Below are 12,824 nucleotides of genomic sequence, written 5' to 3'. Positions count from 1 at the left end.
CAGAACTGGCGCTGTGGGATGAACCAAAAGCCAATGAATACTACAGTTTTATTTAATGTTCATTTTTTATAGGTAAATTCACTCCAATTTAATTATAAGCACTTTCATGACCTTTTGACTCCTTCCTTGTAGTTAGGCACTGAACAAATTTAGTTGAAAAATATATTTGAGATATATTTGATTCTGTAATAGCTATTTAAAAAATACCGATATTGACTGTAAAACAGTATGGTAATTGTTTTTATATTTATAGATGATAAATTTTCTCTGCAAAGAAATACTTTTATTTTAATTTTGGCATTATTATTTTATAGTTTCGAAGTGATGAGTGGTCTCAAACAGTACTACAGTACAACACAGAAAAACCTCAAAGGCTTCCTATTATGGATATTGCACCTCGGGACATTGGTGGCAAAAGTCAAGAATTTGGTATAGAAATAGGAGCAGCATGTTTCTTCTAAATACATTTCACAATGCCATTTTTTTTTAAATTTTATTAAAAAAAAAAACTGTAAAGTGTGCAGATTCTAAAACCAGGAAGTGAGAGGATATTTTCTCAGCCTTAAAGTTCCATATTATGGCAGTGTTTTATTTGTGAAAAGAGACTGCATATTTGTGAAGAGTAATGAATTTGTTTACTGTTCTTGTGAATGTGTATCTATGTATATTTCTTATTTAACTTTTTTCTGCAGGTGAGCACTGCCATATTTTTCTGTAAAATATATATTTTCTCTGCTTTAAACAAAGCTCTGTTTTCACTCATTTTGGTCTGTCATCTCACACAATGTTTAAAATTATAATTAATGACTGTGATTCCCATAAGTTTTAGGACAGGTATGTACATGGAATTCAGTATACATACATGTGGCTAAAAGATAGTTTCTGACATTTAATTTAATGTTCACCTTTATCCATATCAAAATATTACACTAATTCAGATGTAACAGTCATGTATAGACCTTTTCATGTTTTGTAAAATAAAGTGTTTTACCTTTGTATCTGTGTTTTTTAATTAGAACTCCCTTTGCTTTTTCATGGAACTCATTTTACTTACACAAGTTTTCCATAAATACTTGATACTACATAACTATTTTGATACTATATAATTATGTAAGTATTCCATGCAATTTGATACTACATAACTATTTATTTCATGGAACTTACACTTACATAAGTATTGTGCATAATAGCTACAATTTACTTTCTTGAAAATATTTTTTAAGATAAATTTCGTACTCAATAATAGAAAACTGATTTGGTTATTTATCTATTTTTATATATAATAATAATAATTATTATTATTATTATTATTATTATGATCATCATGAACAATATTGTTACTGGTAGTTCATTATAATTGGTTAGTTTTTAATGAAGTATATACAGGATATTCAAATTGATATTTTGATATTAGTAAATTATTTTAACCATATAAAATAACATTCTGTTATTTAATGACATCATAAACAATATTAAAATATTAAATATTATTAATATTTATTATTATTATATTTTTTCTTTCTTTCTCCTTGTGGGTTTTTTCCATTGCCATTATGGGTTTTTTTTTTTTTTTTTTTTTGTTATTTGGTTTTTAGGAGCATTATTGCTCCGGGATATGCGGTGGTCATTCTCTGACCTTTCCGCATCCTCCGTATTTGGTGGTGACGGGCTCGAACCCCGGTCTAATCAAGAAGCATGTGCTATGCACTGCTGCTCCTTCCCACCTGGCTACGGAGGTGCCTGCCATTATGGGTACTGGTACCAGGTGCTTGGGGTGGTTGCTATGTATAACTATTATTATTATTGGTTGGGGAACACTCTTACTATCCTACAGTTGTTCAGGGTTTCAGCTTTCTGGAGTTCCTTGTAGGTGTTCTCTGGGAGGCCTGTTGCTGCTAAGTTATTATGTAGACTCTTTGGCACCATGCTAGTGGTTGACACAGTGATCTTGATGGTTGTTAGTTGTTACATATGCCACATCTGTTCTTATGGTGTGGTCCCAATACAGCTTATGAGTAGGGGTTTCTAGTATGGCCTGAAGTTCATTCTTATATTACAGTATACTTTCTTTGACCAACTGGTATTTCTTTGCTAGCTTCTGATGTATTATTCTGGTGACATGGTCGTGTTTTTGAGTGTACTCTGTCTGGCTGATCACTCTGCATTCTGCACTGATTGCTGGATTGTTTCCAAGGCAAGGTGGCATCATCAATATGTGTCATCTGTCACTCCAAAGTCCTTGGCAATGTACTTTCTGTAGTTACTGGCCTTGGATGACAAGCATGAATGATTTGGTCGTGTGGAAGAGAGTCCCACTGGTGAACCATGTGTTGGAAGCCTCCTTGCCTTCGTCACCCACATTTCTCCTGTCTGGGTGGATAGGGTCTCTTTGTTCAGATTGAGCAGAGTGTGTTGCTTGCCTCTCTTTCTTTTGGTCTGGTAGATTGGCACTGTGTTTTCTGGAAGTAATACTTCAGGTTCTCAATCATTTTATTCTGTTGTTCAATGAAGGGATTTTACAGACCTCACTGAATGGTGTTGGCAGCTCTTTTTCATCATTGTCCTGATCATTCTCACGAACTTCCTTAGTTCAATGTTAGTTCACTGAACTAGGGGAGATCCCGAAGGAATAAGTTAGTATTGGGACCGCATAGGTGTTTTATGGCCTTAACTGTGTTTCCTCCATTCAGATTTTCTTTTAGCGGGCTTCTAAGTTTCTGATGGTATTTCTCAGACAGATTGGCCTTGATCTACTTGTGTTCTAGCTGTTCAGCTTGCATCATCCCCAGATATTTGTAGGTCTCTCCCTCTGTCATGGCTTCAATCTCTTTATCAGTCTTCAGCTGGTAGTTTTGGCTGACTGGTTTTCCTTGATGCAATCTGTGGGTCTTGCACTTGTCTAGTCCAAATTTCATCCTGATGTCAGTGCTGAACTCTTCACTGATCCAGAATAGTTGTTGGAGTTGCTGTGTAGAGCTTGATGTCGTCCATGTACATCAGGTGGAGGTGTACAGGTTCTTCCCTTCTTTAAGGGTATATCCGTACTTGCTGGTATTAAGCATAGTGGATAGCAGGTTGAGTACTAGACAGATCTACAGTGGGCTCAGGGTGTCTCCCTGGAAGGTTCCTCACTCAATGGAGATCGGTTTGGTTGTGATATTCCTTACCTTGATGGTGGTCCTCCGATTCACCATGGTTGCTTCTGGGAAGTTTGTCAGTGTCAGGTTGATTTTGTAGATCTTCAGCATTTCTGTCAACCAGCTATGGGGCATGAGGTCAAAGGCCTTGCAGTAGTTGATGTAGGCTATTATTAAATAACATTACGAAATTATGTATATAATAATAATTTTCAAATAGATATTTACAGTATACCCAGTATAAAATAAAATATAAGTACATTCAGTAGCTTTCGGAACACGTGTCCCTTTATCAACTGACAAATTTGAATACATTACAAGCAAAGTGTGGCACGTTACTCATGCGTCATTGTTGTAGCACGGACGTGTTCTGCCTTATGCCAGTGATCATCCATCAATAAAACGGTTGTCTCTAGGATGGGATGTATACGCATGCCTTTCTGGCGATTTAATGCCTTAGGGTTGTTTATTATGTTTAGTGACCCTAGCCATAGGCGGTGGCGAAAGTGTCGCGCGTGGTCCACTATCTCAAAGTCGCGTTTGGGTGTCAAGATCGTGGTTGGTAGCCCAAAAATGTTCTGCAAGTGCGGACTGGTCAGTTTCGGCAAGCCGGATTGCTCCGTCGTGTTCCGTGAGGCGATCCTGGAGACGTCTCGATGTCTCACCTACGTAGCAACTGTTACAGGCCCTACAGGTGATACAGTACACTACATTGCTGCGTAAGACAGGTGTGACAGGGGTCTTCACACTGGAGACAAGTGAACGTAGGTTCCTACCTGGTAATTGCACACATTTGATGTTGTAACTTCTCAGGCTCTTCGAGATACGTCCTGACACTCCTGGATAGTACGGAATGTAGGCGGATGATATGCCGACTTGCTTCGGAGGTCTTGGGTTGAAAGTAAGTTCTTGTGCCTGTAACAAGCATCTGTTTAGTACATGGGATGGATAACCGCATCTGGTTAGGTCCGCCTTCACACGGGAGATCTCGTTACGTCTAATTGTGTCGGTGCTGGAATGGCTCCAGGCCCTGGAAAACAGGGTGCGGGCAGTGCTATTGAGATGACTTGGAGTGTGGCCGGACCCGTAGTTGGTGAATTGACCGCACCACATGGGTTTGCGGTATACTGAGGTCTCTAGATGTGGGCCTACGCGATGCACTAGCACGTCCAGAAATGGGAGCGAACCGTCCACCTCTGATTCTACGGTAAACTTGATGAAATTGGATAGAGAGTTGAGGTATTCTAGTAGTACCGTTTCAGAACCACGTGGTATTATGGTAAAAATATCGTCGACGTATCTACACCACGTAATAGGTGTAGGTGGGTTCTGGTGTCTTACGCAGCAATGTAGTGTACCGTATCACCTGTAGGGCCTGTAACAGTTGCTACGTAGGTGAGACATCGAGACGTCTCCAGGATCGCCTCACGGAACACGACGGAGCAATCCGGCTTGCCGAAACTGACCAGTCCGCGCTTGCAGAACACTTTTGGGCTACCAACCACGATCTTGACCCCAAACGCGACTTTGAGATAGTGGACCACGCGCGACACTTTCGCCACCGCCTATGGCTAGAGTCACTAAACATAATAAACAACCCTAAGGCATTAAATCGCCAGAAAGGCATGCGTATACATCCCATCCTAGAGACAACCGTTTTATTGATGGATGATCACTGGCATAAGGCAGCACACGTCCGTGCTACAACAATGACGCATGAGTAACGTGCCACACTTTGCTTGTAATGTATTCAAATTTGTCAGTTGATAAAGGGACACGTGTTCCGAAAGCTACTGAATGTACTTATATTTTATTTTATACTGGGTATACTGTAAATATCTATTTGAAAAATTATTAAACTATGGACCCCAGTACTCCAGGCCCATTTGTCACTAAATTATGTATTCATTTAATTCTGTATTATAAAATTTTAGTGATATGGAAAGATTAATTGACATGGATGGATGGGTTGACCTTGTTAACCTCATTATGTTGAGAAATAATAGCATTCCTTTTAATACCCATTGCCATCTTTACTTGATAAACTAATATAGCCTTCACAACCTTTATATGCAGTACTTCACTTGAAAGATATTTACAATTGAATGCTACTATTTAGAAACAAAAACATTATTAAATATATTATTTTTTGTAAAACGCTTATCGAGCACATACAAACGTTATACAGTAAAGTCATCACTGTTCACCTGGTAACATTCTTAGAACCATGATGAATATGACAAACAGGGCCAGTCAACTTCCGTATGGATTGACTTCCATATGACATGTTTTGAAGAAAAGATATGTTCCAAGGGGGGGGGGGGAGAAAAACGATTTTTCTCCTTAGAAAAATCGTTTTTCTGAGGAGAAAAACGATTAGCAGCTCAACCCTCTCCTCACTCTGTGTACATCGTATCCTCCTTCAGATTTTGCAAAAGTTGTCACTGTTATATCATTCTAGTTACAAATTTAACCAAAGATAGCCAAAATGTACAGTGTCATGTATCAGTTGAAATTGTTTAAATGTATCTTTTCTTTCAGCACTTCCTTCTAGATAGTAGGCAGTTTCAACCAAGTATTCATCCACTTAGGAAAGCATGCAGCTCCCTTTTAAGGATAACCTATTCCCACCAAGTGGGTAATCTCCTCTTTTAATACCCCTGTACTCAATTTTTAGGACTACAATAACAGGTGCATTATTAACACTAAGTAAGTGCCAGACAGTTTTTGACCCCCATGCTTTTAAATTGTATAGAAGATGCCCAAAGTTATACCTTGTAGAGCCATTTTCCAGTGCTGACAGGTGACTCTGCAGGGTACTGAGAGCAAGCTGCTTGCTCTCAGTACTGGAAGTGATTCCAAGATATATCCAATTGTGCTGATCTTCTGTAATAATAAATTACAGAAGATCAGCACAATTGGATATATCTTGGAATCACTTTGATTACTCTATCTGTAGCAATCAAAAATGACCCATTTTTCACAGTCATCACTACCTGTTTTTTCCCTGTTCATGCAATTTCACTAACAATGCCTGTTTTTGTTTTTCCACAACCAGTTTTTTGAATTTTGCTATTGGTAGGGAAACATTTCTGAACGATGCACCTGCATGACCAGCACAACTCAGAGGAAGATTATATTCTATGACAAAAGATGCAAATAAACATTCAGGACATACGATATTGTCACCATGAAATGTAACATCTATTTTGGCATTTCTTTCTATAACTTGATGGAAATGACTTATTACATTGAATTTAATTGAAAAATCACATCTACATATGGTACACAAGGAAAATGTGTCACCTTTTTTAAGATTTTACAATACATGGAAAATCTTGCATATGTCTTCTGAAATTTTACAGTGCATTTCTTTGATATCTTACTGAAAGACATGGTTAATTAACTTTGCATTACCGAATTACTAAAAAAATGAATGCACATAGCAGAGAACAATGCTATTATTGCACATTTCTATTTTGCAACATAGACCACTACAGTCAATTTGGTAATGAAAATTTAAAAAAAAAAAAAAATCCTTTAAAATATTTTTTTATATTTTCAAAATTTTAAAAAATATCCAATTTTAAGTTTTATTTTTCTCAGAAGAAAAACACAGACAAACTCTTTGTCACCATCTATAATATGGTGGTGAGACAGAGAAGGGTCAAATTGAGCAAAATGCTGGATTCCATGGCATAAATCCAGAAAGTTGGCAGCTGTGCACTCAACATACACAAATACAGAAACCAAACAACTATGGATGAATGATGATAGTAAATGACATGGAATAAAACTTGTGATGACTACAAATTATGTAATAAATTTAACATTCTTCTCTCAGCAATTTGTTTTTCAGTTGAAGATTTACTTGCAGATTTATGCAATTTCCTATAGAGATGAGTGGACAATATTTACTCAACTGATATCAAATAGTAGCATAATTGAAATATAGTGATCCTATTGTGCTGTATCTTCTATAACAGCTGCTGGCTGATTCTTACAGATACTATTTATAAGGGCAATTGTTTTTGCACTTAGTAAAAAAAAAAAAAAAAAAACTCAGGAAGACAAGATTTCAAACAGCATAGAAAACCCTTTACATAGTCTTTCTACACACAAAAAAAAAAGTTAGACTAATCTTACAATAAAAAGAATTCCTAGTCTAATTATCACACAGTCTAAATCTCATTGAACACATTTTCACAGGCTTATTGATGAAGAAAAGACTTGACCCATAAAAAATAAATAATTCTCACCATATTTTTTCTAAAGGCCTGCAACTAAAGCACCCAGTGCACCCAAATCAAGTTGCTGTGGAAAGTCATGAAAAGCATTAATTGTAGATCAACAAAGCTGCAGACAAATATTGTAATTTTTGTAAAATTGTCCCCTTGTCTATCACTTGAAGATATTACAGAATTTATATAAATATGAATACATGAAAACAATTAGGTTTTGTGGCCATCCATACCATTTTCATGCTCAACCAGAACTTTGAGACTCCAGAATGACAATATATGCCTACCTGCATCTTGATCAGTCTGTTACCACTGGAAAGCAACACCTGGGCCAAACAATAACCAAATGGTTCATAAGGATTCTCATCCTCTCTATTTCTTCACCCTCCCTGCAACCCAAAACTGTTATCACCTGAATACCTAAAAAATGGCAAAAAATTCATGTCACACCTGGAAACACACTGATGACGTTTGGTTTAAAACTGGTGAGCTCAGTGGTGGAACTATAAATTTTGTCCCACTCCAAATTGCTGAGTGGCCCCTAGTGTAATTTTTATTAGAATTTTTAAAATTGAAAATTGGAATAGTTTATGGCTGCAAATCTTTTAATCGATACATTATAATGATATACAATAAAATCTTTCTCTAGATGTACTGAGTTTACTACAAAATCACATATATTGATGAAATTGATCAGCACATGATTTTCTTTAATATACTCCTTCCCCCTACATACACAGCACTAGGGTTTGGTGTGGCATACCCTTACCTATATTCATCCCTGTATGTACCATCTAAGTTAGTAATATTAAAAAAAATTATCAGTTTTGTATTTCAATGTTCAGATGAGTTATACATAATAATTAAGCAGACTGATGGTTTTGAATTTTTATTTCAACAAGGTTTTTTTTTTACTTGACATCAGTACAATATAAACAGCATAATTATTTACAAGTTATATAATTATCTTAAAGTATTATAAGAATAAAAATTTAAATTTTATTTCATAATAAATAAACAAGGTAACACTTGATAAGATGACAGAAACTTTTTCCTTGGTCATGGTGAGACAAAGTACAAATGTCAGTTGCAACCACACCATAGATGGGCTTAAGGTTGGGAAACGGAAGAAACTTGTTGACATCAGGCTTGAATTTCTGTAGCTTATACTTTTCAGGAAATACATATGGCAGAAGGTTAAATCATATATAATATCTGCCCTGTCCAGTTTAGCACTACAGATTATTTTGAAATTAAGCCAAAACTAATTCTTCCTAAGAAATAAACTGTACATTTTACATAAAGCAAAAAGCATGCTGCAAAGAAAGATACTTTAAATAAAATTACCTTGGTGGCAAACAATAAAATAAACTAATAAAAGTTTTTATTGTATAACCATATATATATTTTAATTAGTAACTTCATTTCTAATCCAGAATCCAACTTTTTCTGGTAAGCTGATCTTATTCATGTAGCTGTTTAACAATGTGAAATTTTCAGAACTTTTCTAAAAAAAAATTTTGATAAAAAAACTATGGCATGTGTTTGTAAACATTACTTTCAGAAGAACTATCACTTTTGAAGCTGCCAAATTATTATACCATATTAACTTACTAGTTGCTTTTCATGAAATAAAAATTAATCCCAGGGGCTCACATCTGGTGAGTATGGGCTTGGCACACCCAGGGTCCTGAGCTGGATATCATCATTCTTCTCTTTCTTGGTGATTCCTTTCTACTTCTTACTCTTGTTTTCTCCTTCTCCTTCTCTCTCTCTCTCTCTCTCTCTCTCTCTCTCTCTCTCTCTCTCTCTCTCTCTCTCTCTCTCACAGGGTAATTCAGAAATTTTTTTTTTTTTTTTTTTTTTGGCTGGTGCAGCATAAGCCTCAGGCTTCCTTGCACCATATGACTAATAATAATAATAATAATAATAATAATGCGGAAATAAAAAAGCAAGCAAACTCACAGAAACTGTTAAGAGATCACTTTATATAAACTGTTCCCAAATAATCAATGAGGAAACAATAATTAATTAAATACGTGAACTAAAGGCTGAAGAAAACACTGAAATAATATAGTATTCTCTGACTTTTCTGTCAGCAGCATAAAGATTTTACTGTTTTCTTTAGTTTATTAAACATAATTATGAAAGTATATATGTAATATTGTACAATTTGATATACAGTGATCTGCAATTAAAATGTTCTTTTTATGATTAATGCTGCAAGTTTGTTTGGTTTTTTTTGTCAAGCATTTTTCTTATGGCATTTTCTTTTTACGAATTAGCCTACTAGAGAAAATACTATAAAAAAAATAAAATATAAAAATACCACCACCTTGCAGCCATCCTGAAACCATTTGATAAACCAAGCAGTTTTTGCTAATATTCACTGTCACTTTTCACTGTCTGTTTATTTATATTTGATACATGAGAATAGTTAAAAATGTTCTGCACCCAATATAAAAGCACATCACGAGGCACTCATTTTTCACTTTAGTTCCCTTGAATACTAATGCAATCCTATTAACAATGAATGTAGTGCTTTAATCCCTATTTCACAGATAATGAAATAGTCGGAATAAAATTTCGTTCCTTGAAAGTGATTCTTTTGAGTTTGTCTGAAAAGATGGTCAATGAAGTCAAAAAGCAGATGTTTATAAGTAATGCCAAGAGAAAACCCCCCCTTTTTTTTTTTTTTTTTTCAGTGCAGAGAAAGCAACAATTGTTATATGCTTATTCCAAAAAGATTGGAAGTCAGTGTTATCCCTGATAATGATATGGGAGCAGAAGACTTCTTGTAAGAATTAAGATGGGACTCGATTTTAGAAGGACTGAACCACTTAAGGTATTGATGTTGAATACTCAAAAAGTTGTTGCTTTTTGTACAGAGTAGAGTTAGTCAAACTGGAAAATGGAGTGTAGTATGCTATGGATAGGGTTTCCAGCCAATGAAAGGTTATTAAGATATAGGAGAAAAAGAGGGAATAAAAGAACAGAATCTTGGGAACTATAGCATTAGTTGAGAAGCTGGAAGACAGGGAGCGATCTACCATCTGAGAAAGACAGAACTGCCTATTCACTTGCAAAAGCCACAAGACACCATAAGATGGAGAATTTGTGGGGTGGGCGTATTTTTCTTTAAATTATATTAATTTTTATAATTTGTAATAGTGCTTATAGTTTGTTTAAACTTCTACTCTATCCCCACATTTTTATCCCCACATTCCGCAATCTGGCTCGTGTACCCTAAGTATTCCGCAGTAAATCTCAGGATCAATCGTGTGCTTAAATTTTTTTTTTTTTGTCTGGACTCCTAAGGAATGTTGCATTAAGCAATATTTGCCCTACAGGCTAGGCTTGTGTTTCGGATTGACTATTAGCAACTCCATTATAGACTAACTAAAATCCTTTATTACATATATACAAAATATATAAAAAAAATTACACGCATTGGGTCATCTGTTGCAAAACACATTATGCATGTGAATATATATAAATGTAGATACATCATCTAACGCTTCTTCCATTGTGTCTTGAAGCTACAGGATACGTACTGGTTTATACCATAGTAAGAACAGGATTATTATAGAATTACTTAGATATATATCTATTTTTACTACTGAGTTCTTCAGTTTTACTTACTAGACAACAGAATACTTAAACAGGGTTCCTTTTCTTCCCTTATTTCCCCATCAAACTCTTTACAATTTCTGTTTCTCCTTTCTCTCTTGTACCCACACTAGAGAGTTAGAGAGTTGCATTCTTTGGTTCATCACATCATATTCACCCTTCCTATTACGATACACTTCCAATATACTCCTAATGTATTAATTACCTTTCTTATTATTAATTTTCAGGTATATTATTGATACATAATTTTCCGACATTCATAAAACCTTATCTGTCCTTACCACAGCAATATATATACAGAAACACTCTTAAAGTTATCCTATGCACATAAATTTATCCCTCTCTCCTTAACACCTCTTATTCTTACTATCAATCCTTCCATCTACCTTCTTATTTTAACAACCTCTTTCCCCTTATTACACTACTCCTTACCCTATACTAGTATAAATGATCTAGTCATCAATATCCTCCCCAGTGTGGATTTATCCTTAGTTTCACTCCCTAATAATATCTTTTCTTATTAATTTCACTTCTATTGTACTACAGTCCTTTCCTTAACTTAACATATACTTAATATAATTTCTCACTTACTTCTGTACTCTTCTACGTAGGAGTCTCCCACTTCTAACACGAACTTAGGGCTCTTTCTTCCTGCTTACTAGGGCTGTTCCCTCTTGACTCCGGCCTTTGACATTCCTTGGTCTCTTGGCTGTCTGGGTCTGACATCCTAGCTTTGGCAGATCCCAACTTGGTTTTGACTCCTCTCTTACTATCTTTTCCTTCGTATTTGTGAGAGTTCCAACTGAACTCTCTGTTTTTCACCCGTTCACAGTTCCTTCATACCTTCAGTACAGCAATGAGTTGGGATTAATGGCTTGGTTAATAACTATTAACAGTTCAGGCTCCTCAGACCTGTCTTTTTCGAGGATGTTGCCACTTTCCTCGGTGAATCCATCTATATTTTCTTTCTTCTTCTTTCCTTACTTTTTTAATGAACTTTTAACCAACTCCCCTCCTCCACGTTCACACACTTTCCCTCACACCCTGACATTTCTCAAAATTCTGCTCACTGCTTCAACCACGTGTCATACTCCCCTCTTTTTTTGCACACTATAATTTTAGCTCTTGCTCACTTACTAACTTTCCACTTCTTTTCCGCCAATCCTAAACAAGTTCCAAAATATTCTATCACCCCTCATTCACCAACTCTTCATTTTACAGTCCAAACAGTAGATATCCCAGATTCGTCCCCTTTCTCACGGAAGGTTTAAATTTCTGTTTTTGGGTAGGGCCACCTGGGGTCCTTAGTGCCGACTCTTGTTCATTTTCTCTTCTTCTTTTCTCTTTTCGTTTAAGCTATCTTCAAATATTCCCCTGGAAATCATATATTTTAATTAGTGACGTTCCTAAATTCCTGTTGCAACCCATACCAAAACTCAAAATTTATGTCCAAACTGGTCCCTTACTTCTGTCCAGCGTGTCATTCTCCCCTGTTATTTATCCCTTATGGGGTGGCGCCCCCCTCCATCGCATGGGTTTGTGTTTCTACAGGTGGCTGTGTCAAGACTCCTTTCTCACGCCACCCTGCCTATGTATACCCTTACCACGAACCTAACTAGTTTTGCCACATGATTCCAATAAAATTTACCTTAAGATTGATAAGATTGATATCTTACAGATTGTTTAGATCTTTATGCTTTTCATGCTAAGCTCTAAAAATTTTAAAACAAAAATTTCAAACACAACAAAAAGCCTTAGAAATATTGAGAGCAAGTGTTTGAGTTACTCCAGACATTTCCATGGAGTTTGTCCAAAG

The 12,824-nt window shown here is 35.8% G+C and overlaps 1 protein-coding gene across 1 annotated transcript in view; it reads left to right on the top strand.

The window, feature by feature from the left end:
- The window catches only part of LOC150075107 (uncharacterized), a 617,581-nt gene extending 616,583 nt beyond the window's left edge, over window positions 1-998 (top strand). Inside the window, exon 49 of the mRNA XM_090388926.1 lies at window positions 315-998. Coding sequence (XP_090245052.1) covers window positions 315-461 — 147 coding nt within the window. The 3' untranslated portion in view covers window positions 462-998. The remainder of the gene's footprint in view (window positions 1-314) is intronic.
- Window positions 999-12,824: the final 11,826 nt, after the last annotated feature.

The sequence above is a fragment of the Mastigoproctus giganteus genome, chromosome 14, assembly GCF_048544385.1.
Source record: "Mastigoproctus giganteus isolate SK-2022 chromosome 14, ASM4854438v1, whole genome shotgun sequence".
In the NCBI taxonomy this organism is placed as follows: Eukaryota; Metazoa; Arthropoda; class Arachnida; order Uropygi; family Thelyphonidae; genus Mastigoproctus; species Mastigoproctus giganteus.
The sequence above is the reverse complement of the archived record's forward strand: the minus strand, read 5'-3'. Positions and strand labels throughout refer to the sequence as shown.